This window comes from Mesoplodon mirus (assembly GCF_964341445.2).
Source record: "Mesoplodon mirus genome assembly, chromosome: 1".
NCBI classification, from domain to species: Eukaryota; Metazoa; Chordata; class Mammalia; order Artiodactyla; family Ziphiidae; genus Mesoplodon; species Mesoplodon mirus.
In genome coordinates, this window is record NC_138976.1 from 1,707,764 (window position 1) to 1,735,365 (window position 27,602).

General features: G+C 53.9%; 1 protein-coding gene across 3 annotated transcripts in view; it reads left to right on the forward strand.

Moving 5' to 3' along the window:
- Nucleotides 1-25,637, forward strand: part of NACC2 (NACC family member 2) — a 72,253-nt gene extending 46,616 nt beyond the window's left edge. For all 3 annotated transcript variants that reach the window (XM_082619193.1, XM_082619194.1, XM_082619195.1), the window contains exons 3-6: nucleotides 19,661-19,825; nucleotides 22,009-22,114; nucleotides 22,414-22,511; nucleotides 23,966-25,637. In XM_082619193.1, coding sequence (XP_082475319.1) covers nucleotides 19,661-19,825; nucleotides 22,009-22,114; nucleotides 22,414-22,511; nucleotides 23,966-24,471 — 875 coding nt within the window. In that variant the 3' untranslated portion in view covers nucleotides 24,472-25,637. The remainder of the gene's footprint in view (nucleotides 1-19,660; nucleotides 19,826-22,008; nucleotides 22,115-22,413; nucleotides 22,512-23,965) is intronic.
- The last annotated feature ends 1,965 nt before the right edge of the window (nucleotides 25,638-27,602 follow it).

A 27,602-nucleotide genomic window follows, 5' to 3' on the forward strand; every position in this document is an offset into this window, starting at 1 on the left:
GTCCTTGTGGTTGATGGTATTCTCCCATGCCATGGACATGCCACCAGTGGCAGTCGTGTGTGGCCGTTATCGTGCTGCTGTGAACATCCACGTACACGTGGGACTGCTTTTCTGTTCATCTACTGAAATTATTATGTGGGGTTTCTCCTGAATTTTACTGATGTGGTGTATTGCATCAGTTAATTTTTAAATGTTGAACCACCCTTGAACTCCTGGGATAAGTCCCACTTGGTCATTATGTTTTGTTGTTTTATATATTGCTGGATTCAATTTGCTAATGTTTTCTTAAGGAATTTTGCATCTACGTTCATGAAGGTTAATTATCCATAGTTTGCCTGTAGTATCTTTGCCTGGTTTTGTAGGAGGATATGCTAACCTTATGTCTCTTCTCCTTAATTTTCTGAGTGAGTTTGTATAAGTTTGATGTTACTTCTTTCTGAAGCATTTGATAGAATTCATTCACCAGTGAAGCCACTTGGGCCTGCAGTTTTGTGGTTGTTTTTGTTCCTCGTGGGAAGGTTTTCAGTTATACATTCTGTTAGTTTAGATGTAGAACTGTTCAGATATCTCTCACATCTTGCTCGAGCCATGGTAATTTGTGTCTTTCAAGGAGTTTATCCATTTCTGATCTATGCAGGTATTAATATAGCCGTGCCAGCTCTCTAATGTTTACTATTTACCTGGTGTTGGCTGTTTTCATCCTTTTACTGTTAACCTACCTGTGTCTTAAAGCTCAATTCTTACAGGTAGCACATGATTGAGATCTGCTTTTTTATCCAGTCTGACCATCTTTTATTGGGAATCTTTTGACCGTTTACATTTAGTGTAATTTTCAAGGGGGTTAGGTTCAGGTCTGTCATCTCACTATTAGTTTTTTATTAGTCATGTTTTCTTTTTTTCCTCTTTTCCACCACTTTCTGATTGAATTTTTCCAGAGTTTCTCTTTAGCTCTGCTGTTGACCTAGTGGTTAGACATCCCCCCCACACTCCCTCCATGCTTCGGTTGTCTGGAGCTGACTCATGAATCTTTGACTTATCCCATCAACCTTCTCAGGTATATCACCCCCTCCTCTGGAACTCAGACTTTCAAAACAGTGTGTTTTCATTTCCCTACTCCGGTCCTTAATGAAATTGTTGTCATGTATTTTACTTCTTCATAGGCTATAAGCCTTATGATGATGTTATTGTTTTTACTTGAAACAGACAGTTGTCTTTTTTCCACTTTTAGTCACTTTTAAAATTTAAATAGAGTAGAATTTACTCTTTGGGGCAAATTGTTCTCTGAGTTTAAACAAGCGTATATAGTCATGTGATCACCTCCATTATCAAGATACAGAGCAGTCACCTCCCACATTTTATCATCCCCTGCGGCCCCCTTGTAGTCTTTTCTTCCTCTCTCCCAACTCCTGCGACCACTGGTCTGTTTTCTGTCTCATCAGTGGAATCACACAGTGTGTGGCCTTTTGATTCAATGCATTTGAGGTTCATTCGTGTTGTGTGAGTTCGTGGTTCTTTTCTTTTTTTTTGACTGCTGAATAGTATTCCCATGATGGGTTTATCTAGTTGCCAGTCGAAGCACCTTTGGTTTATTTCTAGTTTTTAGTGGTAATGGATTGAGCTGCTACAAACGGGGCATCTAGGTTTTTGTGCACACTTGAATTGTCAGTTCTATTTGGTAAATTGGCCTAGGAATGAGATAGTGGGTCATATGGTAAGTGCATATTTAACTTTATAAGAAATTGCCCAAACTCTTGTCTAAAATAGTTCTGTCACTTTATATCACCACCAGCAAAGCAGGAGAGTTCCTGTCATTTCATGATCTTGTCAGCACTTGGTTTTGTCTTTTTTTTAAAAGCCATTCTCATGGTCTATAGTGGTGTCACAGTGCAGTGTTAATTTGTATTTCTCTAATGTCTAATGATGTGGAACACCCTTTGTGTATTTATTTGCCATCTGTATACCTGCTCTGGTCAAGTTGTCTCTTCAAGTCTTTTGCCCTCTTTTTATTGGGTGGTTTGAATATTGAGTATTGTTGATATGGTGTACTCCTTATACATTCTAGGTGTGAGAGTCCTGTGTTGGGTATGTGACTCGTAAACATTTTCTACTAGACTGCAGTTTGTCTTTTCTTTCTCTTACTAGTGTCTTTCATAGACATTTTAACATTTTGTTGAAGTTTATTTTTAAAATTTTTAAGTCTTATTTTTGGCTGCGTCGGGTCTTAGTTGTGGCACATGGGCTCTTCTTTGCAGCAAGCAGGCTTCTCTCTAGTTGCAGCGTGCGGGCTCAGTAGTTGTGGTCCGCGGGCTTTGTTGCCACACGGCATGTGGGATCTTAGTTCCCTGACCGGAGATCGAACCCACGTCCCCTGCGTTGGGAGGCGGATTCTTAACCACTGGACTGCAGGGACGTCCCCTGACGAAGCTTAAATGGTCCGTAATTTCTCTTACAGATGATGCTTTTGCTGTTGTATGTGATTCTTTACCGAACAAGATTATAAGAATTGTTTCACCTATGTGTTCTTCTAGATGTTTTATGGCTTTGGGTTTTACATTTAGTCTGTGGCCCATTTTGAGTTAATTTTTGTATAAGGTGTGAGACATGGATCGAGGTTCTGATTTTTTTTTCCATGTGGATGTCTAATTTTTTTAAAGAAATTTAAAATATGAAAAAAAGCCTATTATGTTTACCCACATATTTACCTTGTCCAGTTCTTCGTACCTCGTATAGATTAGAGTTTCTATCTGGTGTTATTTTTCTTCTGCTTAGAGAATTTCCTTCAAGCTAGTGATGGACTAGTAGTGAATTCTGAAAAATTACAAAGAGGTCTTTATATCACCTTTTAAAAAATCTGCCTTATTGAAGTATAATTTATGTATAATAAAATTAGTCAGTTTTCATTGTACAGTTGTCACCTTCATTCTTGAAGGGTATTTTTGCTGGATGTAGAATTCTAGGCTGACTGTTACTTTCTGCTTTCAGTAGACGTTCTCTTGTCTTCTGATATACATTTTTTTTTTTTTTTTGCGGTACGCGGGCCTCTCACTGTTATGGCCTCTCCCGTTGCAGAGCACAGGCTCTGGACGCACAGGCTCAGCGGCCATGGCTCACGGGCCCAGCAGCTCTGCGGCATGTGGGATCTTCCTGGGCCGGGGCACGAACCCATGTCTCCTGCATTGGCAGGCGGACTCTCAACCACTGCGCCACCAGGGAAGCCCTTGTCTTCTGAAATGCATTTTTTTTCCTCGGGAACTCATAGTCATTCTTCTCTGAGTTTCTCTGTATGAGTTGTGTCTTTTCTTTTCAGGCAGCTTTTATTTCTGCTTACATTTTGTTGAGCTTTTTGGACGTGTGCGTTTATACCATTATTCCTTCGAATATCTTGTGCCCCTCCCCCCACAACTCCAATTAAACATGTTTTTGTCCCTGAGGTCCCAAGGCTCTGTTTATTTATTCGTTTTTAGCCTTTTTTTCTGTTTAGGCTTTAGATGGAGTGGTTTCCATTGCTGTTTCTTCATGGTTGCTGATCTTTTCTGCAGTTCCGTTTTGTTCGTATTTGTATGTTCCATTTCTGCCCTCATTGAGTTCCTGCTTTTACATTTTTTTAAAAGTTCTGATTGTATTTTATAGCTGGTTTTAAAGCCTTTGCCTGCTAATGCTGTCCACTTTGTTATTTCTTGGTCTGTTTCTACCTACTGATTTTTCTCCTCTTTAGGATCACCTTTTTGTGGTTCTTCACGTATTTATTAATTTTGTAACAGGTGCTGGACATCGTGGATGTTGAGCCCTAGCAGTCTTGTCCTGAGTCTCTCATGGTGGAGTTAAGTGGAATTTCCATAATGAGTAATGATTTTGAGTGCTTTTTCATACTCTTGGCAGCGTGTCTGTCTTCCTTTGGGAAGTGCCCATTTAAATCTTCTTTCTCACACTTTTGTAGAGTGAGTTGTGTGTCCTTTTCTCACAGCTTTTCGTGAGCTTCTATGTACTCTGAATAGACCTCTTCTGTCAGACAAGTGTCGTAAATATCTTCTCCCACTCTGCAACTTGTCATCTTCTTTTTTTTTTTTAATTTATTTATTTATTTATTTTTGGGTGTGTTGGGTCTTCGTTTCTGTGCGAGGGCCTTCTCTAGTTGTGGCAAGCGGGGGCTACTCTTCATCGCAGTGTGTGGGCCTCTCACTGCCGCGGCCTCTCCCATCGTGGAGCACAGGCTCCAGACGTGCAGGCTCAGCAGTTGTGACTCACGGGCCTACCCGCTCCGCGGCATGTGGGATCTTCCCAGACCAGGGCTCGAACCCGTGTCCGCTGCACTGGCAGGCAGACTCTCAACCACTGCGCCACCAGGGAAGCCCTGTCATCTTCTTAATAGAATTTTGCGGTAGTAAGTTTATTAACTTTTTTCTCTTTATCAATAGCTATTCTTATATCTTGTTTAAAGAAGTCTTCCTTTACCTCCAGATCAGTGTGATGTTCTTCTGTGTACCTTAAAGTTGTCTTTTTGGTTTGAAATCATTTTAAATTTATAGAAATGTTTCAAGATAAGCACAAAGAACTACTGTATACCTTTCCCTCAGACTCACTAGCTGGTAAGAATTTGCCACATTTTGCTTTACCATTTTTTTTTTTTTTATGTATAGGTGTTTTTTTTTTTCTCGGAACCATTTGAAGGCAAGTTGCAGATATTATGCTCTTTTACCCCAAAATACTGAGCATTGCTTACAAACGGGACATTCTCTTGCATAAACACAGTACAGTGTTCAAAACTCAGGAAATTCAGGGGTTTTTTGTTTGTTTGTTTGTTTTACTTTGGCTGTGCTGGGTCTTTAGCTGCGGCACGTGGGATCTTCATTGCGGTATGTGTGCAGGATCTAGGTCCCTGACCAGGGATCGCACCCGGGCCCCCTGCATTGGGAGCACGGAGTCTTACCCACTGGACCACCAGGGAAGTCCCCAGGAAATTCACTTTTGACCCAGCACTACTGTATAATCAACGATGCTTAAATTTCCATGCTTAAATTTCTCCAGTTGTCTCAATATTGTCCTTTGTGGTCATGTTGGGTTTTTCTGATCCAGTATTCAGTTCAGAATCACACATTGCATTTCTGGTTATTCTCTTTAGTCCTCTTATTCTGGAATAGATTCTCAGCCTTTATCCTTCATGAGACTTTCCTTCTGAAAGAGCACGGGCTGGCTGTTTTGCAGAAGGTCCCTCTGTTAGGGTTTGCTGGGTTTCGTCTCACGATTGGGTGCCTGGTGTGCATTTCTGCTGAAATTCCACAGGAGCAATGCTGTGTCCTTCTCCCGCCACGACCCTGGTCTGGCTCAGTGTTGGTGATGGCCCCTCAGGTCATTTGGTCAAGGTGATCTCTGCCAGGTGGAGTCACTGTGAGAAGAGAAGGTGTGTCATTAGCCTTTCACCCAACCCTTTTAGTGTTTATTGATGATTCTTGCCTGGATTGATCACTACTCTGATGGTTGCAAAGTGGTGATCAGAACTCCATAACTCCTACATCTATTAGTTAGTGGTCTTTTGTAGGGAAGAGCTTCTCCAGACCCCCTGCTTATTTATTTTATTCCTTCACTTATTGTTGTTGTATATTTGGTGTTAGTATAAAGTTGCGCTTTTTTTTAAGCATTTTCATATTGTCTTTTTCAGCAAAATATCCCAGGCTCATCGTATGCTTTCTGTTCCCCAGCCCTGGAGTCAGCTCTTTTCCCTCTGAGTGGGGAATGGTATTTAGGAACCAAGATCTGGGTGCTACATTTGCTTATTGCTACTAGGGTGCTGTTTTTATACCCTTTTAGTAGTCAGAGCTAGGGATTTATATACTTAAAAATCACGAGTTTGTACTGGTATCTCCAAATTTAACTCAATGTCCTAGGCTTCTCCCAGCCTCCTCTCTTCCTTACGTCTGTTTTCCCCTCTAACAGTCAAGATTCAGACTCTCCTGCTTTCTTATTAAGGATTTTCTCTCTGTAGTGTATCTGGAATTGATTTGTTTTTTAATGTGGTGTGATATGGGGCTCAAGATTTACTTTTTTTTTTTAAAGGGGATTTTAAAATTATTTATTTATTTATTTATTTTTGGCTGCATTGGGTCTTTGTTGCTGCCTGCGGGTTTCTTTAGTTGTGGCAAGCGGGGGCTACTCTTTGTCGCGGTGCGCGGGCTTCTCATTGCAGTTGCTTCTCTTGTTGCAGAGCATGGGCTCTAGGCATGCAGGCTTCAGTAGCTGTGGCACGCGGGTCAGTAGTTGTGGCTCGTGGGCTCTAGAGCACAGGCTTAGTAGTTGTGGTGCACGGACTTAGTCGCTCTGTGGCATGTGGGATCCTCCCGGACCAGGACTTGAACCTGTGTCCCCTGCATTGCCAAGCAGATTCTTAACCACTGTGCCATCAGGGAAGTCCCATAAGTCTCTTTGCTTTTTCTTTTCCTTTTAAAATTTATTTATATTTATTTTTTGCTGCGTTGGGTCTTCATTGCTGCACGCCGGCTTTCCCTAGTTGCGGCGAGTGGGGGCTACTCTTTGTTGCGGTACGTGAGCTTCTCATTGTGGTGGCTTCTCTTGTTGCGGAGCATGGGCTCTAGGTGCGCGGGCTTCAGTAGTTGTGGCTCGTGGGCTTAGTTGCTTCGCACGTGTGGGATCTTCCTGGACCGGGGCTCGAACCCGTGTCCCCTGCATTGGCAGGTGGCGGATTCTTTTTTTTTTTAATGGGACCTTTTATTTATTTGTTTGTTTGTTTATTTTTGGCTGCATTGGGTCTTCGTTGCTGTGCGCAGGCTTTCTCTAGTTGCAGTGAGTGGGGGCTACTCTTTGTTGCAGTGCGAGGGCTTCTGGTTGCAGTGGCTTCTCTCGTTGCGGAGCACGGGCTCTAGGCTCACGGGCTTCAGTAGTTGTGGCACACGGGCTTTAGTAGTTGTGGCGCATGGGCTTAGTCGCTCCACGACATGTGGGATCTTCCCGGACCAGGGCTTGACCCGTGTCCCCTGCATTGGCAGGCGAATTCTCAACCACTGCACCACCAGGGAAGCCTCAGCCTTTTCTTTAAATATTGAAATGGTCATATAGTTTTCCTCTTCTGCTCTGTTAATGTTATAAGTTGCTTTTTCAAATATTAAAAAACCTTGTGTTTCTGGAATAAGCTCAACCTAGTTGTGATGTAGTATCCTTTTTACATACCTCTGGATTCAACTGCCTAATTTTTTTGCCCTTTTTGGGGGGCTCTCCGGAGCTGTGATCACTCCCAGTCAGTGTTCATCTCCTAGAAGGAGGCCTCAGGTGGGTTGCCAGGTGTCCAGCAGTTGCTGAATCGAGGGAGCCACTCCCATCTGGCCAGACCCTGAGTGTGGAGCCCCTGCCTCTGCTGGGGGTGCCCCCCTGCCCCCCACAGAGCTTCAGCCTAAACAGGGAAACCTGTTAACTGCATACCCCCCACTGACACAAGGCACACACAGTGTGGGCGCCAGTGTAGGTACCCCAGACCCACATCAGAGGAGCGGGAGTTTGGACCCAGTGCCTGGACCACCGGCTGTGTGGGACAAGCCCGTGCTTTTCATATTGCCTCATATTTTCTCTAGGATTTTTGCCACTATGTGGACGAGAGAGGGTGCCTTCTAATTTTCCTTTAAGGTAATCTCTCCCTTTTTCACCAGCAAGGTTATCTGGCCTCATAAAATGATTCGAGAATTATCACCCTTCCCCCCACTTTTAAAAATGACCTGGAAGAGTTTGTATAACATTAGTCCATTTCTTAAATATTTGAAGTAATGCCCACATGAAGCCACTTAGGCCTGGAGTGTTTTGCAGGACAGTATTTATTAGATTCATGTCTTTATTAGGTCCAAGTTCAAATTTCTTTTTCTTCTTGTGTCAGTGTTGGTAAGTTGTGTTTCTCTTCAAGCTTATAGGTTTCATCTAATTTTTAGATTTATTGGCGTGAATCTGCTACTTATATCCTCTTAAAATCTTCCTAATGTTTATTGAAGAAAGCGGCAAACCGTGACATGGGGCAGATCTGCCCCATGGCCTGTTTTGGTACAGCCCACAAACTTAAGGGTGCTGTTTATATTTTTAAAGAGATGTGTAAAAGGAAAAAAAGCAAAAACGAAGGACATTCAACAGAACCCAGCCTAAAAGATTGACCCTCTGGCCCTTTACAGTAAAAGTTTGCCAACCCCTGTTCTGTAGAATCTGCTGTGTCATGTTAATATAATATTAACAATTAATATTGTTAATTTGTGTCTTTTTGCCTCATTATCCTTCATTCAGTCTTGCTAGAGATTTTCCAACATATTAGTCTTTTCAAAGAACCAACTTTTGGATTTTTCTCTCTTATGTATACAGTTGACCTTGGAACTGCATGGGTCCACTTATACACGGATTTTTTGCAATAAATACAGTACCTGTAAACAAATATGCATTTCTTTTTCACACTTCCGTTTTGATGTCTAGTGCTGGTAACATGTATAATACGTACAGCGTTCCGTATCACATAAGACAGTATTGATGCAGGTACTGAGAGACAGATGATTCATCTTGTAAACAGACGATGTAAACTTACGATATTCGGTGAATACAGTCTAGTACTGTAAATGTATTTTCTCTGCCTTATGATTTTCTTCACAACATTTTCTTTTCTCTAGCTGACTAAGAATACAGTACAAATACACATAACATACAAAATGTGTGTGAAGTGACTGCATATGTAAGGCTCTGGTCAACAGTAAGCACTTAGTAGTTAAGTTTGGAGGGGAGACAAGTTATATGCAGCTTTTCGACTGCTCGGGGGGTCGGCGCACCAACCCTCACATTGTCTAAGGGTCAACTGTACTTACATATATATATATATATTTTTTTTTTTTTTTTCGGTATGTGGGCCTCTCACTGTTGTGGCCTCTCCCGTTGTGGAGCACAGGCTCCAGACACGCAGGCTCAGCGGCCATGGCTCACGGGCCAAGCCGCTCCGCGGCATGTGGGATCTTCCCAGACCGGGGCACGAACCCGTGTCCCCTGCATCGGCAGGCGGACTCTCAACCACTGCGCCACCAGGGAAGCCCTTTTCCTAGTTTTTTGATCGATTGACTTCTCAGCCTTTTAAAATATATGCCCTTTAGGGCTGTCCATTTCCTGGTCAGCACGGCTTAATTCTAACCAACACATTTTGACATGTTGTATTTCCATTATCATTCAATCAAAAATATTTCCCAGTGCTTTCGTGATTTTTCTTTTCTTGACCCTTGGGTTATGTAGTGGTGTGTTGCTTAAATTTTCAAACATGTTTTGGATTTTCCGGTCATCTATTTGTTGTAATTTCTGAATTAAATTTCCTGTGGTCACAGAATATATTCAGACCACTTCATTGCTCTGACATCTTTTGAGACTGTGCCCCAGCAAATGTTCCATATGCACTAGACAGAAACTATGTTGCACCAATAACTAAATCAAATCTTGCACACTCTTTCAGATTTGCTTTTATCTTCTTATGTTGGCTCAAGAGGTGGGGTGTTCAGATCTCCAGATAGGCTTATAGGTTTGCCATCTCTCCTTTTAGTTCTGCCTGTTATGATGAAGTTTTGATCTGGGTGCCTGTCAATTGCAGCCTTGTTTCATCTTCCTGATGAACTGGTCCTCTTATCATTGTGAAATATCCTGTAGCACCAGGAAAGTTTCTTGCTTTAAAGTCTGCGTGGTCTTACATCAGCAGAGCTGCCCTGGCACCCTTCTCTTCGGTGTTCACCTGATGCACCTTTTCCACCATCTTTCGCTTTCAAACTTTCTTTTGTTTAAGATTGTCTCTTGGGTTTTTTTTTTTTTTTTTTTTTTTTTTTTTTTGCGGTACGCGGGCCTCTCACTGTTGTGGCCTCTCCCGTTGCGGAGCACAGGCTCCGGATGCGCAGCCTCAGCGGCCATGGCTCACGGGCCCAGCCGCTCCGCGGCACGTGGGATCTTCCCGGACCGGGGCACGAACCCGCGTCCCCTGCATCGGCAGGCGGACCCTCAACCACTGCGTCAACAGGGAAGCCCCGGGGTTTTGGTTTTTTAATCCAGACTTAACAGTTTTTCATTGGAGTGTTTAGTCCACTTACATTTCATGTAATTACTGGTATCTTTGGGTTTCATCTACCATCTTAACTATTTTCCCTTTGTCCCCTCTGATCTTCTGTTGTTTCTCCATTTTTTTCCCCTTCTTTCAGGTTAATCAAGCATTTTACTCTGTTTATTTGCCTTTCCATGCCTGTTGTAAGTTTGTCCACTGGTCTCTTAAGGGTTGGAGGTTTCAGCATTCATCCTGACTCATAGCCTTCCTTCAAGGAGCCTCACAAAGGCCTCCATCACTTCAGCCTCTTTGTGCCCCTGTCACGCTGCTTGGGGTTGTTGGCATGTTTTGAGCTGCACCAGCCCTTTTGTTGTTGTCATTTTAAATAGTTGTGTTTGTACTTAGCTGCACATTTATTTTTTCCACATATTCCTGCTTTACCCTCGGCCTCTTTTTTTGGAGGGGCCGCACCACGAAGCTTACAGGATCTTAGTTCCCCAACCAGGGATTGAACCTGCGCCCTTAGCACTGAAAGCGCTGAGTCCTAACCATTGGAGACCACCAGGGAATTCCCTACCCTCTCGCCCTCTTATCTGGGATCACTTTCTTCATGTGACTTCATGTCTTTAATCAGTTTGGAGTTCTGGGTCATGATAGCTTCCCACACGCACCCGCCCTCCTTCCCGGGCTCCCGTGACACACGTGATGTGCATTCACCGCGTCCTGGGAATTCCAGGTGACTTTTATTCTGTTTTATGACTTTTCTATTTCTTTTTTCTTCTGCTGCTTTAACCTGGAAGTTTGGGATTGAATTATTTTCCAGTTCACTAATCTTCTCATCTGCTCTGTTTAATTTCCTTTTCAACCAATCATATTTCTAGGCTTTGATGGTTTTTATTGATTCTAGTTTTCTGGTGAAATTCTCCATCTTGTACATTTCTTGCACAAATTAAGAGTAGTTATTTGAAAGGCAGTGTCTGCCTGTTTAACCTGTTACTGATCGCCCGTGGGTCTGATCTAATGTCTCTTTGTAAATTCTGGGTTGTTTTTTTAATCATTTGGCTCTGCTTTCTTGTATTGCTGGTAATTTTTTATTGAATGCTTCACAGTGTGTGAAGACATTTTGGAAGCTCTAAGCAGAGCTGCTCCAAAGAGGGTCTGGGACCTGTTAGAGGTCTGCCTGAACGGCCGTCGGATTTATCAAGCAGTGATGTGACCTCCTGGAGTAAGTCAGGCAGGGCGCTCCTGGTTGCCCTCCTCCTGGGCCCTGGCTGTTCCCAGGTCTTGGCTGAAAGCCTGGGTGTTCCCCAGAGCACCGCCTCCTCGGCAGGCCCCAAATCTCAGTGTTTGTCCAGCCCATACATGGGACACCACATTCTTTCTTTAATTTATTTATTTTATTTTTGGCTGTGTTGGGTCTTTGTTGCTGCACGCGGGCTTTCCCTAGTTGCGGCGAGCGGGGGCTACTCTTTGTTGCAGTTCGTGGGCTTCTCATTGCGGTGGCTTCCCTTGTTGCAGAGCACGGGCTCTAGGCGCACGGGCTTCTGTGGCACATGGGCTCAGTAGTTGTGGCTCACGGGCTCTAGAGCGCAGGCTCAGTAGTTGTGGCTCACGGGCTCTAGAGCGCAGGCTCAGTAGTTGTGGCACGCGGGCTCAGTAGTTGTGGCTCACGGGCTCTAGAGCGCAGGCTCAGTAGTTGTGGCTCACGGGCTCTAGAGCGCAGGCTCAGTAGTTGTGGCACGCGGGCTCAGTAGTTGTGGCTCACAGGCTCTAGAGCGCAGGCTCAGTAGTTGTGGCTCACGGGCTCTAGAGTGCAGGCTCAGTAGTTGTGGCTCACGGGCTCTAGAGTGCAGGCTCAGTAGTTGTGGTGCACAGGCTCTAGAGCGCAGGCTCAGTAGTTGTGGCTCACGGGCTCTAGAGTGCAGGCTCAATAGTTGTGGCTCACGGGCTCTAGAGCGCAGGCTCAGTAGTTGTGGCACGCGGGCTCAGTAGTTGTGGCATGCGGGCTTCAGTAGTTGTGGTGCACAGGCTCTAGAGCGCAGGCTCAGTAGTTGTGGCTCACGGGCTCTAGAGTGCAGGCTCAATAGTTGTGGCTCACAGGCTCTAGAGCGCAGGCTCAGTAGTTGTGGCACGCGGGCTCAGTAGTTGTGGCATGCGGGCTTCAGTAGTTGTGGCATGCGGGCTTCAGTAGTTGTGGTGCACAGGCTCTAGAGCGCAGGCTCAGTAGTTGTGGCACATGGGCTCAGTAGTTGTGGCTCACGGGCTCTAGAGCGCAGGCTCAGTAGTTGTGGTGCACAGGCTGCTCTGCGGCATGTGGGATCTTCCCGGACCGGGGCACGAACCCGCGTCCCCTGCATCGGCAGGCAGACTCCCAACCACTGCGCCACCAGGGAAGCCCCGGGCAACTCTTTTTACTGCAGCTTTTAGAGTTGTTCTTGCCGAGGGGCTCGGTCCACTGTTGGCTACTGCCTCCTACTCACAGTGGGCGTCTCCGGGGTATTTGACAAGTTCAGTGCATTTATTTTTGTGTAGCTAACGTGTGCTCGTTATCTTAAAGAACGTAGAACGACCATACAGTGAAAAGCCGTTCTCCCGCATGGCCCCTCCGCCTCCCACTCTGGTCCCCGGAAGCATCCACAGTCGGCCTGGCATCCACGGGTGGGCAGGGAGGCTGCAAGCTTCTCAAGGTCAGCACTGGACAGGATGGAGAACAGAAAAGGAACGTGGTCAGACTGGCGATAGAAGAGCTGTGGCATCACTGTGGTGGGGGTGAGGAGACCAGGTAGGGGACCAGTGGGGTCTCCTAGGGCCAGATTTGGGCGCAGGAGACAAAAAAAGCCAGAACCCTGGGCCTGGGGAGGGGCAGCACCAGGTTTCATTGGGACGGGCTTTCATTCAGGGGAGCGGGAGCTGCCCAGAGGGAGTTGCAAGTGTACCGAGCTGCGGCCCGCGGGGCCGGTCACCAGGTCGGGTGGCCGCCGTGCAGGCTTGCACTGGCCGCAAAGCCCTGCTGGAGCACCGTCCAGGGTCTGGTCTCTCGGCCCTGTGTCTTCCCCAGCATCTATGCCTGTAACTTCCTGAGCACAGGGCCTGGAGACCCGCTGTGTCCCTTTGTGTCCTGGCAGCTGGGGTTTACACACAGGTCCTCCCGACTCTTGGCCTTGTGTTTCTGTTGCCACCTTTATTTTTCTTTCTGACTGGCTTTCCCTGCCAGACTTCTGCTATTTTTTACCCCACATGCCAAATTGCATTGGCTCTTGGATGCATTTCGTGCCCCCGTTTTAGATCCAAGAAATGGGATGCATCTTACAGTCGGTGGTGTATCACAGTTACGTAAAATACAGAGTGATGCCTGTGGTGACCCCCCCAGCCACCTGGGCCCAAGTGCATCTGTAGGAACCACCACCTGCCCTGTTCCTGGGATGCTGATACAGGTGTGTCCAGTGCACAGATGTCCTTCACGGGTGTGGCCCTTTCAAAACTGCCAGTCTGGTTGGCACTGAGCCGGCAGCTGCAGAGATGGGCTAGATCGCCCACCCGTGGTGCGTTTGTCATGAGTGGAGGCCACCCGGAGCTGAGCGGGAGGGGACTGGGGAGGGCTGGGCGGCCGCCTGGGCATGGGGTGGTGTGTCCTGAGTGTCCACCGCCCAGAACAGCTCCGTCAACCACCCCCCAGGGCCCCGAGACTCCACCGTGCTGCTCCGACAGTCACCCCCCAACCCCATCCCCTGACAGCCACTGTTCTCTGTCCCCATGGTTCTGTCTTTGGAGCATGTCCGACACATGGACCTGCCCAGGAGATAACCCTGGACACTGGCCCCTCTGCTGGGCGCAGTGAACCTGGGATCCATCCAAGTTGCGCATCAATAATTTGTTCCTTCTTGTGGCCCTGTGGTGGCTGTCATGTGGATGGCTTCCTGGCTGTCCCTTCCCCTGACGCAGGACATTGGGTGTTTCCAGTTTGGGGCATCTGTGTGCAGAGCGGGTGTGGACATTTCTGTACGGGGTTCGTTGCATCCATCCCTCATTTCTTTCTTCTCCTGGGTAAATACCTAAAAGTGGAATTGCTGGCTCAGCTATGCATACGGTTAACTTTATAACAAAGTGCCTCCTGGTTTCCAGTGTCCTCACCACCGGGACGAGCATTCCAGTGGCTCCGTGTCCTTGCCGGCATGTGCTGCGCTCAGGTCCCACTGAGCCGTCCTAACACGAGCAGTGGTGTCTCAGCGTGGCTTTAATTTCCGTTTTTCTAACGGCTCAGGATGTTGAGCATCTTTTCATCTGCTCATTTGCCATCTATGTGTTCTCTGGCAAAGTGTCTGTTCAGATCTCTTGCCCATTTTTTTTTTTTAGCACCTTTATTGGAGTATAATTGCTTTACAATGGTGTGTTAGTTTCTGCTTGCCCATTTTTAAAATTGGGTTTTTCGTTTTCCTTCTGTTGAGTTCTGAGAGGCCTCCCTGGAGACACGTGGTTTGCAGATCTTTCCTTGGTCGGTGGTAGCTGGCTTGTCTTCTCGTCTTTTATAGACAAGAGTTTTTCATTTTGATGAAGTTTAGTTTCTCATTTAATTTCTTTTAGGGATTGTGCTTTTGGAGTCATGTCTAGGCTTTTAGCTGAACCCAAGATCACAGATTTTCTGGTGAAAGTTTTGTAGCTTTGTGTTTTACGTTTAGATCTGTGACCCACTTGTGTTCATCTTCGCATAAGGTGTGAGGTTCGGCTCATGGGTTTGTGCCTGTGTGTGACCTGTGACTTGGCACCGTTTGTTGGCAGACTGTCACTTCCTTCTTTGGGTGTGTGTACATCTTTATCACAGATCGGCCAAGCGGACTTGTGTGGGTCTGTCTCTGGACCGTGCACTGTGTGTCTGGCAGGCCTGGTCACCGTGCTCTGTGGGCAGCCAGTGTTGGGTGGTGTGGCGCAGCATTTTTCTTTCCATTTTGTTTTCAGTTGTATTTTTCTATATAATTAAGAACTAGGGGTTCGGTTTCTTATGCTGCCATCTGAACAAATGGCATACACTTTTGTGGAGTGGGCATCACCTTTTTTGTCCCCTGTCCACCCCACCCAACCTCAGCAAAGCTACAGTGCGGCTGGACCAGGGTGGCTCGGGCACCTGCCGGTGGTCACCCACATTGCTGGGGCTCCCAGGGGCGGGGACTGCTTATGCTGTCTCTGATGGTGATTCCCTAGGACACACTATGGATTTGGGGATGGGAACAGGGGCCCTTTGGGGCTTCCTGGACATGACAGCATCCTGTGGTCGGGTGTCTTGGTGTGTGTTGCCCAAGGAGAGGGTCCAGTGATTTCTTCAGATTCCCAGTCCTTGACCCTCAGGAGGTTGAGGAATTTCAGAACTGAGGTCAACGTGACCCTCCCGGTTTCCCTCCTTCCATTCTTTTTTTTTTTTTTTTTTGGCTGCGTTGGGTTGTGGTTGCTGCGCGTGGGCTTTCTCTAGTTGTGGCGAGCGGGGGCTACTCTTTGTTGTGGTGCGCGGGCTTCTCATTGAGGTGGCTTCTCTTGTTGCAGAGCACGGGCTCTAGGCGCACGGGCTTCAGTAGTTGTGGCGCACGGGCTTAGTTGCTCCGCGGCATGTGGGATCTTCCCGGACCAGGGCTTGAACCTGTGTTCCCTGCGTTAGCAGGTGGATTCTTAACCACTGCACCACCAGGGAAGTCCCCCATTCATTCTTCTAAAAAAATTTTTTTTATTGTGGTAGAGTGTAGCTAATGTAAGATTTACTGTTAAGACCACTTCTGAGTGCACAGAATCAGGCACATGCGCGTTGTGCCACCATCACCTCCAGAAGTTTCTCATCTTCCTGAACTTTCCCTGCTCGACACTTGCTCCCCTCCCCCCGCCCCAGCCCTAGGCCCCACCGTCCACTTCCTGCCTCCATGGGTTTGACTCCTTCCGGGACCTCACACGAGTGGGTCCTGCAGGCTGTGTCCGTCCGTGTCGGGCTCACCTCCCTTGTGTGATGTCTCCCCTGTTTGGGTTCAGGCAGGTGTCATGGTGGGGGCAGCCGGACCCTGAAAGCACAGCCTGGACCCCTCTTCCTCTCTAGTTAGAGACCCTGCAGGGCCCACCATGCACCCTGTGGACACACTGGTGTTTTCTTCGGCCCTTGTGGTCTGAGGGAAGCTTCTGCCTGCCTCTGTCCCTGCTGCCCGTTTGCCCAGATTAGCTGCTGTTCCAGATCGTTCCATTGGGACCTTTACGACCGTGACTCACCTTCCCTACACACAGAGCGATTGCTCACCCCCCGATACAAACAGCTAATTGCTTTCACGCGCTTCTCTCCAAATTTCATGGGGCCTAAATATTTAGAGCCCAAGATCCTAGAAACCAACATTATAAAGGGTTATAACCGGGGCCGTTGATGATGCAGGCGGCCGCCCCGGTCCTGGGGCAGCAGGAGGCCGCCGGGTCCCCCTGTGCTCGGGGAGACCTGGGTGTGATCCGAGGGGTCTCTGCAGGCTGCCACACCCCTGCCCACAGCCCGCCGAGGGCTCTCCCATCACCCTTGCCGTCAGGCACTGGAGTGACCCCGCCAGAGGCCACCAGGGAGACTGGAGGGGCCCTGTCACTATGCCCTGGTGCACAGACTCTCCTGGGTTTCCAGAACCTGTTTGTAACTCGGCACCCCTCCCTAGAAGGAGGCTGCTGGAAGCTCGGGCCGTGGTGGGTAATTTGGGACTGGGGAGGGATGGGGGCACGTGAAGCAATTCGGAGCACCTTTCCAGATGAGCCGCCACTCTGTTGAGGGTATTTTTAGCCGGTGCAGTATCCGGCACATGGCAAAGCAGAAATAGAAGTGGCTCTTTTGGTTCTTCTGGATCCGACAGCCTCTGGCTCTTGGGGGGCCGTGCTGGGGCTGGGGGGGCGGCGTTGTGCGGAGCGCAGACAACTTCTGCTGTTTGGAGAAACATCGTGGCCGAGGAGTTGTAGATGGGGATTATTTCTGCTGGTGAGCGCTCTTTATGTAAATGCCACGGCGCCAGCGTTGGCGCCCTGCTCCGAGTCTGTGTCTGCGAGTGTAATCACAGCAGGCTTGGTGGGGGGGGGGGGCGGGCAATTACGTTTTAAAATATCATCCGGGTTGTTTTTCCTGTGCTCCCTGAGCCCCTGGGTAATTCCGGGTTTGGAAGATTCTGGCGGCTCTCTGCCCATCTGCCCCCACCCACTGCCGGCGTTCCCCCAACATGCCGGGTGGGCAATGCTGCCCGACCCCCCCGAGTGGCCCCCCTTCTGACCTCGGCCCTGAGCTGGGCTGCAGCCGCGCCCAGGGCTTGGCCGATTCAGGAAAACTCCCTTCTTTGAGCTGGAACTGGCCGCCGCCAGGCCGAAGGCACTGCGTGCCACCCTCATCCTGTGCATGCTGGCAGGTGTCTCCTCAGGAACGGCTGAGCCCCGAGGGGACAGGAGGATGGGTGGCCTGGGGGTCCCCTGGTGGGGACTGGGGCTGACTCCAGAGCGGGTGATTCCAGACCCAGGCCGGGTGGGCTAGAGCAACAGGTGGGTCCCCAACCCATCCTCGGGGCTGGAACTGACCATCCTGCCTTCTCCCGCGGGACTCGCCCTGTGGTTTGGGGGGTGCTGGCCCTTCAGGGACCGGGCAGCCCTGACCTTTCCCCCACAAGAGCTTGGTGCAGAGATAACTAGGGGCTAATCCATGCTCACACTGTGCCAGGTCTGGGGCTTGGGCACCCTTTCTTGCCAACCTCCCCCTCCTGAAGGGCTTCCAGGTCCTTCTCCCAGCCCCACCTGGCCTCCCCCAGACTTAGGTGCCTCTGCTGAATTTCCCTGTGACCCCAAAGGGGTGTCACAGTGCAGAGGGGATGGGACACTGGCCAGCCCAAGGGGCTGCCTCTGACCATCTTGGAGTGGCCTCGGGACCTCCGCAACAGGCTCTGCCACTCGGCCCCTGCCCTGAGCCTGCTGGAGGAGAGCTTCCAGCCCAGCCTTGCCCTCTGGGTATATGAGCCCCGGGAGGTTTTACAAGCCGTGCTCTCCCCCACAGTGGTCACTGAGGCTGCTAATGAGAGCCGCCATCCTCAGCAAGGAAAACCCAACCCCGGGTGGCCATCAGAGCAGCCCGGAGCCTTTCCAACCTGCAGACCCTGCCTGGATGCCCGCCGGGGGACGGGCCCTGGGGCCTTCACCTGCAGGCCTTGCTGCTCAGCCAGGTGTGTGGCGTGGGCCCGCCCTGGAGCAGCTGTGATTTCTCAAGACGACAGCTGCCGGCAAGCAGGTGGCCCTCCCAGGAGTGACCCAGGGTCGCCACGTGCTGGGGACACAGAGGAGGGAGGCCGTGCCCCTGCCCTGTGTCTGGCCGGGATGGCTTGAGTGCGGGCCGCAGGGTGAGGAGTGTTGGACGGATGGCCGTGTGTGAGCCTGAACGGGAGGCCGGCCTGCGGTAGCGCCCGGCCAGGTACAGGCCTCCAGCTGACCCTGCAGTGGGAGCCGGGCATGTGATGCTGCCCGGGCCGCTGGCGCCGGGCAGGAAAATGAGGAGGGGGCGGAGGGGCAGGCGCGGGACAGGAAGTGGGGCCTGCTTGTAGGGTCTTGGGGCGCCGAGCCTGGTGAGGTGGGGTCCTGCCCACCATGGGGGCCTCCACGTGGCCGCTGCCCTCACCCGGCCTGGCCACCTGCTGAACCCTCTGGGCTGGGCACTCCCTGTGAGCAGGGGGCAGGCCCTCAGCCTCCCAGCACCTGGGGAGGCACCTGGGTGTGCTGGGTGCCCAGCAAGTGCCCGATAGACTAGCCCCCCGCCATGAGCCTGAGAGGGAACCCCCAGCCCAGCCTTGAGCCCCTCCAGAGGGCCTGTGGGTAGGTGGGTGGTTAGGAGGCCGGGCGGGGGGGACGGGGCCGAGGCCATCCTTTGCTTGGTGTCCTGTGCGTGGTGCTTGGGCTCAGGGTGTGACCCAGGGACGTCAGAGGGTGCCTCCCCCACTGCCCACCCCCGCCGCCCCATCATAGCTGCAGGTGCTGGCGCGCCTGGGGGTCCCTGGATGACCCCCAGTAGTGGTTTGTCAGGAACATCCCCAGACGGCCCGGAGGCCTGGAGCCAGTGTGGAGACAGTGTCGGCACTGCCCGGCTGTGCCACCGCCTGGCTTTACTGTTGGCGAATATTGATGGAGCTGCTCTTGGCCAGGAATGCATGGTGCAGCCTCTGGGGGCGGGGTGCCCATGCGCAGGGGGGCTGCTTCCCCCCCACCTGTAGAACGGGGCTGCTGTGAGGAGACAGGCTGGGGAGTGGTTGACCGGGCAGGTCTGTTCTCCTCCCCCGCGTGCCCTCCCTCCGCCCGGTCCCCTTCGAGGGCCGTTCCCTCCCTGCCCCCACCCCCAGCCCTGAGCCCTCATTCCCGCTCACCCTGCAGGCCTCAGCCTGCTGGACACCCCCACCCTGGGAGCCTCCCAGGCCCCCAGCGACTTGTTCCCAGGCCGGCTGGGAGTCCCTCGCCTGCCTTCTCTGCTCTCCGGTTCACTCGGGTCCTCCCGGCAGGGGCAGCGCCTGGTGGCGGGGAGGGCAGGCATGCAGCAGGCCTGGCCCGGGCCTGGGTGGGCAGGAGGGGAGATCTGCTGTGTCCCTGACTGGGTGGCCTCTGGGTCCACAGTGCAAGAGAAGCCGGAGCCCGTGCCACTGGAGAGCCGTTCCTGCGTCCTCATCCGCCGCGACCTGGTGGCCCTGCCCGCCAGCCTCATCAGCCAGATCGGGTACCGCTGCCACCCCAAGCTCTACTCTGAGGGGGACCCCGGCGAGAAGCTGGAGCTGGTGGCAGGTGAGGCCTCACCCCCACCGCGTCTATTGTATGCAGCTGCCCTGCCGTTTATTTTTTCTTCCGAGCTATAAACAATGGATCATCACCAGTCAGTCAAAAAAAAGAACATCTTAAATTTCCTCTAATTTCCTTTTAGAAGAATGTGTCATTAAGAGGAGTTATTCAATTGAATTAATTTAGCATTTTAATTGAATCCCCTGGGCTGGTCGGGCTTCTGATTGGCAGGGGCTGCAATCATGATTGTGTTTTAATTTAGGTCGCAGATAAAACCAAGTCCCGTACTGTTTACAAGTCCCCCCCGCCAGCTCCCCAAGTGTCCAATTGCCTCGTTCGAGGGGTAATGACCAGAGCTTCCAAACGGCAGCTCCCGGGCAGCAATGGACTTGTTTCTTCGGTAAAAACAAACAACACGATGGGGTCCAAAGCCCCTTAGGGCTCGTGCCTGTCGGAAATATTTATCTTCTCAGTGTTGGGATTCATTTGGCCTCACAGCTCCTTGTAGATTTTTTTTCGTCTGTGTTGTGAGGCTTGTGGGATCTTAGATCCCCGACCAGGGATTGAACCCGGGCCCTCGGCAGTGAGAGTGCAGGGTCCTAACCGCTGGACCACCAGGGAAGTCCCTCCTTGTAGACTTTTAAGGCTGTCTGGCGGGAAGCTGAGAATTGATGGGGCCTTGCCTCTTCCTCTGTGAGCTGCTGGGCCACCACTCCGACCGGCACCCGCCTGCCGCCCCCTGGCAACATCATGGGGTTCTTTCTGCCTGAGCCGTCCCCACTTCTGGAACCACGCCTCAGCAGGTGGCCTCGCCTTTCAGCCGACAGGAGGGCAGCTGGGCGGTGTTGGCTGGTCTGGGTGGACCTGGGTGGGGTGGGGACACCCCCGGCCATGCCCCGAGCCCCCCGCCCCTGCTGGCTGGCATCGTTCCAAGCAGCATCCAGCTCTTCTGTTCAGGGAGCACCAGCATCAGGCTGCGCCGGGTTCTCAGGACCCTGGGGATGGGCGTGGTCCCCAGGGAGGCCTGTCTATCAGTTTGGGGTTGGGAAGGGCGCAGGCCGGCCGCCTTCCCTGGCCAGGCCCCACCTGGCCCCAGGCCTCCTGCTAAGCCCCCCTTTACAGATCTCCCCACAGCGAGGGGGCTGTCCGGCCCGTGTGGCTCAGGGTGGCCTGCCCTGCTGTTGGGTTTGAGGCTCTGCAGACCTTGGGTGGGGTGAGGCCCTGCGGGACCCTTGGTGTGTCGTGGCCGGAGACGCCCGATGGTCTCCATCCAGAGTCAGCCACATGCTTCTTAACCGGCGCCTGTGAGCTTCTCTGGGGACCTGGCTCGTGGGGAACAAAACGTTAAGCCGGGGAAGGCCCCCCGAAGCCGGAGTGGCAGCTTTCACAGGGGGTCCTCGCATCTCTGCCCTGCCCACCCCGCTGCCCAGAAGGGAACACTGCCTTGTTCGTGTTTTCCAATGAGGAGATTCAGTACGTGCCCTGTAAAAAGTCAGATCGTAGACAAAGGCCCAGATGAGGCCCTGCAGGCTCCCGAGCGGGGCCGGCATTCCCTTGCCCTTCGGTGTTCTTCACGCCGGAAGCTCCTCTCTCCACGGGCGGCGTCCAGGGTGAACAGAGGCCTCCCCGAGGCTCCTGTCGTCCCTGTCCTTAGTTGGCCTGAGCCCTGGTGGGGGCCCGGCCTGGCCAGACTGCGGGGTGGAGAGCACTGCGGGGCTCACTGGCCCCGTCTCTGCCCTGGGCTGGCTCTTCCGTCCCGGCAGCCGGAGAGGTCAGTGCTGGGCAGGGGGGAGCTGCAGCCCGACCCCCATGCTTCCAGCTCCCATCACTGCCCACGGCTCCTTGGTGTTCAGGGGGAACTGAGAGGCAAGATGAGTGTTTTCCAAACCCAGATGCAGGTCAGCTCCAGGCAATGCCCTCGAGGCTGGGAGGGCAGTTTGGGGACAGCCCTTTGAAGCGTGTGACCAAGGCTGCCTGCTTCTGGTGACAGGGCCCCGGTGCAGCGAGGAAGCCCTGGAGCGTTGTTCCCCAGCCCCTCAGGGTGCCAGGCCTGGAGGGGGGCTGCCCCGTACCCTCCCCCACCAACCCCCTCACCCGTGGTCCGCCCGTCCTGGCCCCAGCAGCCCCTGGGCTGCCCATGGCCCTGGGTCTGGGGTTGAGGGCCTCCCTTTTGTGTCTGTCGGCCGCAGGCTCTGGCGTCTACATCACGCGCGGGCAGCTGATGAACTGCCACCTCTGCGCAGGGGTGAAGCACAAGGTCCTGCTGCGGCGCCTCCTTGCCACCTTCTTCGACAGGTAGGTCCCCCGCGGGCCCTGCGGTCTCTAGAATCTTCTCTAGACAAGGCCATGCGTCCAGGGTCCCCCACCTTCCCGACCTCACAGGTGTCAGCCCGAGGCCGTCGGCCAGACCTGGGTCTGGGGAGGGCTTGTGGACCTCCCCCGCCAAAGTGAAGAACCACACCGGCTCCACGCCACTGGGGCGGGGGGGCTCCTTCCCCTAAGGGGCTGTGGGGCATGCAGGCAGGGACCCCGTTCCCATGCGTCCCCCTCCAGCCGGCGGCCTCACGCTGCCCCCCTTCCTGTCCTCCCGCCAGGAACACACTGGCCAACAGCTGTGGCACGGGCATCCGCTCGTCCACCAGCGACCCGAGCCGCAAGCCGCTGGACAGCCGCGTCCTGAACGCTGTGAAATGTAAGAGGAGGACTGGGGTCTCGGGGGTGGGGAGGCGTCTCAAGGAGCTCCAGGAGCCCCCAGGCCCTTGGATGTCAGCCTGGGAAAGGTGGCTTCTCCCCAGGAGCAAGCCGGGCCGCAGGGTCGAAGGGGAGAAAAGAGCAGCTCGCGGGGGCCCGGTCTCGAGGTGTTAAGATTCTTGGTAGGTTTCCAAGCGTGATGAATTCAGCTGCGAAACTATTTTAATATGTGAAATAGATCTAATTTTCCTTTTGGAACAAAACCGCTTATTTACATTTTGGGGTTATTTTGAGCCTTTGCCATCTGCTCGGCCCGCTTCTGCCTCCCGCTGCTGGGCCCGTGGGGGCGGAGTCTGGTCCATCTCGGTGGCAGACCGCCGCCCCCGCACCCCCCAGACGAGGAGGAAGCCACTGGTGCCCGGCACGGGCCAGTGCAGCCAGGAGCACGTCCTCCTGTAGCTGTCGGCGCACGAAACACTGTCTTAGTTTTTTGGCTTAAAAAATCTCTCTTGTGAGGCTAATTCTGTTTTAGAGCAAAGAGGGGCCTTTGCAGCCAGTAATCGCATCCCAAAGCATGGGTGGGGCGCCGGCAGCGGCTCTGGGAAAATGCCGAGGGGGGGTGCAGCTGGTGCTGCCCCAGAGCAGGGCTCACAGTTGGGGGGGCTCACCCTGGGGGACCCGCCTCTGGGTTCCGTGCTGTTCGGAGAGCTGGATCTTGAGGCTCCTAGAGGAGAAGGGGGCAGAGGGCGTATCGTTATTGCTGATGATGATGCCACTGCTGGGCTGGGGTCTCCGGGCCGGGGACTGGGCTGAAGACGGGTGTCAGCTGGCCCCCTCCTCACTCCTTGCCAGCCCTTTGATCGGGCCCAGAGAGACCCGAGCCTCACAGCTGAGTGGGTGCCCAGGCCCTGCCCCGATTCCCACTCCACCAGGGCAGGGATTCCCAAAGGCTTGTCTGACCAAGGATGCAAGGTGGGTGGGACAGGGTGGGAAAATGAGGCCCAGAGCTGGGGGCCCACCCAAGGCCGCACTGCCAGCCAGTGGTCCGGAGGAGCCAGAGCCCCCTGGGCCCTCTGTGCTCCTGCTAGAGCCGCAGGCTGGGGTCCTGTTTGCTGTGACTGCCCCTCCCCTGGAGGTTCCCCCAGGCTGTCCCAGAGGAGCAGGGCGGGGCCTCCAGCAGTGAGAAGGGTGACCGCTGGTCTTCAGGCTGACCCAGGAGAGGCCTCGTGGCCCTGTGGTCTCCCTTGCCAGAGAGGAGCAGGATGGAAGAGACCCTGGAGGTGCCTGGCCTGCCCCACTGGCCCCGCGGTGGCCTCTCCAGCCCAGAGCGCTCTGCCCGCTGGCTTGTCCAGGGCATCTCAGTCCCACGGCCCCTCAGGAGGCGGAGGGCTGGCATCGTGGGGTTCCTGCGGTGGGTGGCTGCTCACGCCGCCGCCCGGCGCCCTGTCCTTGCAGTGTACTGTCAGAACTTCGCCCCCAGCTTCAAGGAGAGCGAGATGAATGTGATCGCCGCGGACATGTGCACCAATGCCCGCCGCGTCCGCAAGCGCTGGCTGCCCAAGATCAAGTCCATGCTGCCCGAGGGCGTGGAGATGTACCGCACGGTCATGGGCTCCTCGGCCGCCAGCGCACCCCTGGACCCCGAGTTCCCGCCCGCCACCGCGCAGGTGTTTGAGCAGCGCATCTACGCCGAGCGGCGGGGCGATGCCGCCACCATCGTGGCCCTGAGAACTGACGCCGTGAACGTCGACCTGGCCGCCTCCACCAACCCCACCTTCGAGGCCGGCTCGGAGGCCGACGGGGCCGGCTCGGGCGTCCAGGAGGTGGCCGCGCCCGAGCCGCTGCCTGCCGAGGGCCAGAGCCCCCCGCAGCCCTTCGAGCAGGGCAGCGCCAGCAGCAGCCGGCCCGCGACGCCGGCCGCAGGGAGGAGACCGGAGGGCCCGTACGCAGGGCCCTTGTAGGGGCCCGAGGCCGGACCGGGCGCCAAGGCGGGTACTGAAGCTGCTTGCATGCGTTACTAATACCGACAAATGTGATCAAGCCACTTACCTACTGAACTGCTACTGTCGCCTGAAAAAAATGTGATTTTTATTCTGCTTGTATTTAAAATTCATGAAGGAAACAAATGCATTCGTTATACTGTAAACGATTAGGCCCCTGGCGACCTAGTTGCGAGGAAGGTCCCGGGGCTCCGTTTTGATATTCGAGAGGTTAGTCTCCACGTTGCAGCTTTCCCTCCCCCTGTGCGGGGAGGGGGCGAGAGGCCGCCAGACCCTGGTGCCCGGCCTCCTGCCCCCACAGCTCCCTCTGCCTGGGGCGAAGCCAGGGGCCTGTAGGGCAGGAGCACGTGTCTTGGGACCCTCGTTCCTTTCCCATGGGAACCCCCCCACTCCTCCGGGACCACGGGCCAGGGCTGGGCCCCCAGGGGCCAAACTCCTTGTTCTCCCTTCTTCCTGAGACTCGGGGCTCAGGCCCGCCGGGTCCGCCGTGCGTGTGGGGTGTGGGTGTGTGTGCGGAGCGTGTGTGAGCGTACGCGGGGGCGGTGGTGACGACACAGTGATGGGCCGTGCTGGTCACTGTGGGCAGTGGAAGCGATCGTGGCTGCGTCTGCTCTCCTGCCCCGCGCCCGTGGGGTCTGCCCGACCCCTGCGGCTCCATGGACCCTTGGTCCACCTGGGACCCAGGGCCTGGGCCGCCGGCCCCAGCACCTGCTGGCTCCAGCCTGGCCACCCGCCTGGCCACCTGCCCACCATCCTGTGAGGTGGGGCCTCTGCCCCGGGGCAGCCCACGCAGTCCGCAGCCACGTTGGGTTTTATGTTTGTTTGTTTTCGTCTTAATTCAGATCTATTTCATGTATGGTTTGGAAACTTTCAGACCCAAAAGAGCAAAAAAAGTTGGGAGGATTGGGGTCCCTGCCCCAACCCACTACAGCTTGGGGGTGGGTCCACCTGGATACCATGTCCCCCTGCCCCCTGACCAGGTCCCACTCACCTCCTGTCGAAGTGCAGCCAGGGTGTGTTCCGGAGGAAGGGAGCCGGGGCCGGGCTGGGGCTGAAGCCAGGCCCCTCGGTGCTGGACTTCCCCGGATGCGCTCCGAGCCCTGCGGTATGCGCGCCTCTGAGGCTGTGGGTGGGTGGGTGGGTGGGTGGTGGGCACAGGCCTGAGCTGGGGCGGTTTGCAGGTGCACGGGTTCTGGAATGCATGGCATGTGGGGTGGCGGGGGCGTGGAAGTGTTGGTTTGAGGCTGGAAAGCTCACTGTGAAGTTTAATTGCTGTTTGCGGGGAGGGGCGCAGGCTGTCCGAAGTGCTCGTGTCCAGACGTCCAGGGGCTGCCTTCCCCTCGAGTCCCAGGTAGCCCCCAGGCCTGGCCAGAGGCACGCCCCACCCCCAGACTTGAGCGGGCCTGCTGCTTCCCCCCACCCCCCGTCTCGTCCCCCTGTCAGGCAGGTGTGGCTCAACCCCCCTGACCCGCAAAGTTGAGCCGCCCTGGTGTGAGTCCCAGCAGAGGGCAGCCTGGGGGGCAGGGCAGGGGGCTTAGGCTCATCCTGCTGACTGCAGCCCCCCATTGTGGAGGGCCCTTGGGGGAGACCTTGGGTGGGGTGGGGTGGGGGGCGGGTGCGCCTTCCAGCCAGGCCAGACAGGTGGCTGCCCTCCAGAGAGCACTGATGGCTCCGGGCCGGGGTCGGGGGACCCTGGGTGGGCACTGACGCAGGGAGGGCCGAGCCCTGTGGTCCCGGCCCAAGGGGCTGAAGCTCCTTCCTGCTGGGGCTTTGGACCAATCACCTGGCCCAGAGGTGGACCTCCTCTGTCTCAGGCCCAGGTGGGGCTGGAGCTGGCAGGGCCCCCCGCCGCCAGGCCCACAGCCCACCAGGGGCCAGGACCAAGTCCTCCTGGAGTTGGGAGGAGGCCACACGCCCTAAACTGTCAGGAGGCTGCGGGGCGGGGCATGGTGGGTGAGGCAGACCCCACCGTCCCCGCTGCAGACGGAGGTCCCTTCACCTGTCCCTGCCCCACGTTTGCACTTCCATTCCACCACCCCTGGGGACCTCTCGGGGCTGGCCGCCCGTCCTGGCCGTTGACAGAAGGGCTCGCCCTTCCCCTCTCCTCCACTCCAAGGTGGGCACAGCCCTCACCCGAGGCCAGGACAAGGAGGGGTGCCGCTGGTCCAGCGGGGGAGGCGGGGGCCTCCCAGAGGCGGCCTCACCGCCGCTCAGGCTAGCACAATGTCCTGTGATCTCTGTCCTTTAATTGTTTATGATCGCCGTCTGTTTTGTTATTCTGGGTAAGGAAGGCAAGAGCTACAGGTGAAACTTTAATAATAATCAAATGTGAATGGGTTCTGAGCTCCCCCTGTGCCCCGGGCGGGCCAGGCCGAGCGATTTGCACTAATGTGTCCCGCGGTGGACGTGGGTCGGGAGCGTTGCAGATGGGCGTGGCTGATGATTGTATCTGCCGGGGCGCTCCCTCTGCGTCCTGAATGTTCCTCGGGGTGGGCGGCGGCGGGCCTGGGCTCGGAGGGGCCTTCCAGAGTGCCTTAGCATCTTTTGATCATTTTTCCCAAGGAAAACCAATTAAGAGAACCGGACCCTCCCCCTCCTCTGTTTACAAGACGACTAATTCCTGTCCTGTGAGCGTGATCCTGACTCACCCAGATCCTGTAGACCGAGAGACAAGCCACTCAGTATTTATGAGATGTCTGCACCTTTATCCCTAAGCTTGACTATTAGCAATACGCATATAACTACATAGAGTCTATTATATAGAGCTAAGTCCTATCAGCGCCTTTGGAGGAGAGGAGGACTGGGCCAGTCCCAGCGGCTGTGGTGGGCGGCTGGCCTGAGCTCCAGCGGCCGGGATGTGCCGGGGAAGCAGCTGGGACGAGTGCAAAGGTCCAGGAGAAGGGACCGGGAGATGCGACATACTGTGAGCTCGGTGGGGCCGCCCGCCTGGCCGGCAGCCTCGGTACTTGAATCCCATCTTGCTTTCTGCACCGTGTCTGGTCTCGCCCAGAGTCCTCTGTGGTTGCTTAACCTTGCATTTGATTCGATCGGCTTTCCTTGCCCCTGAATGTGGACGAGAGGCGAGGGGAGAG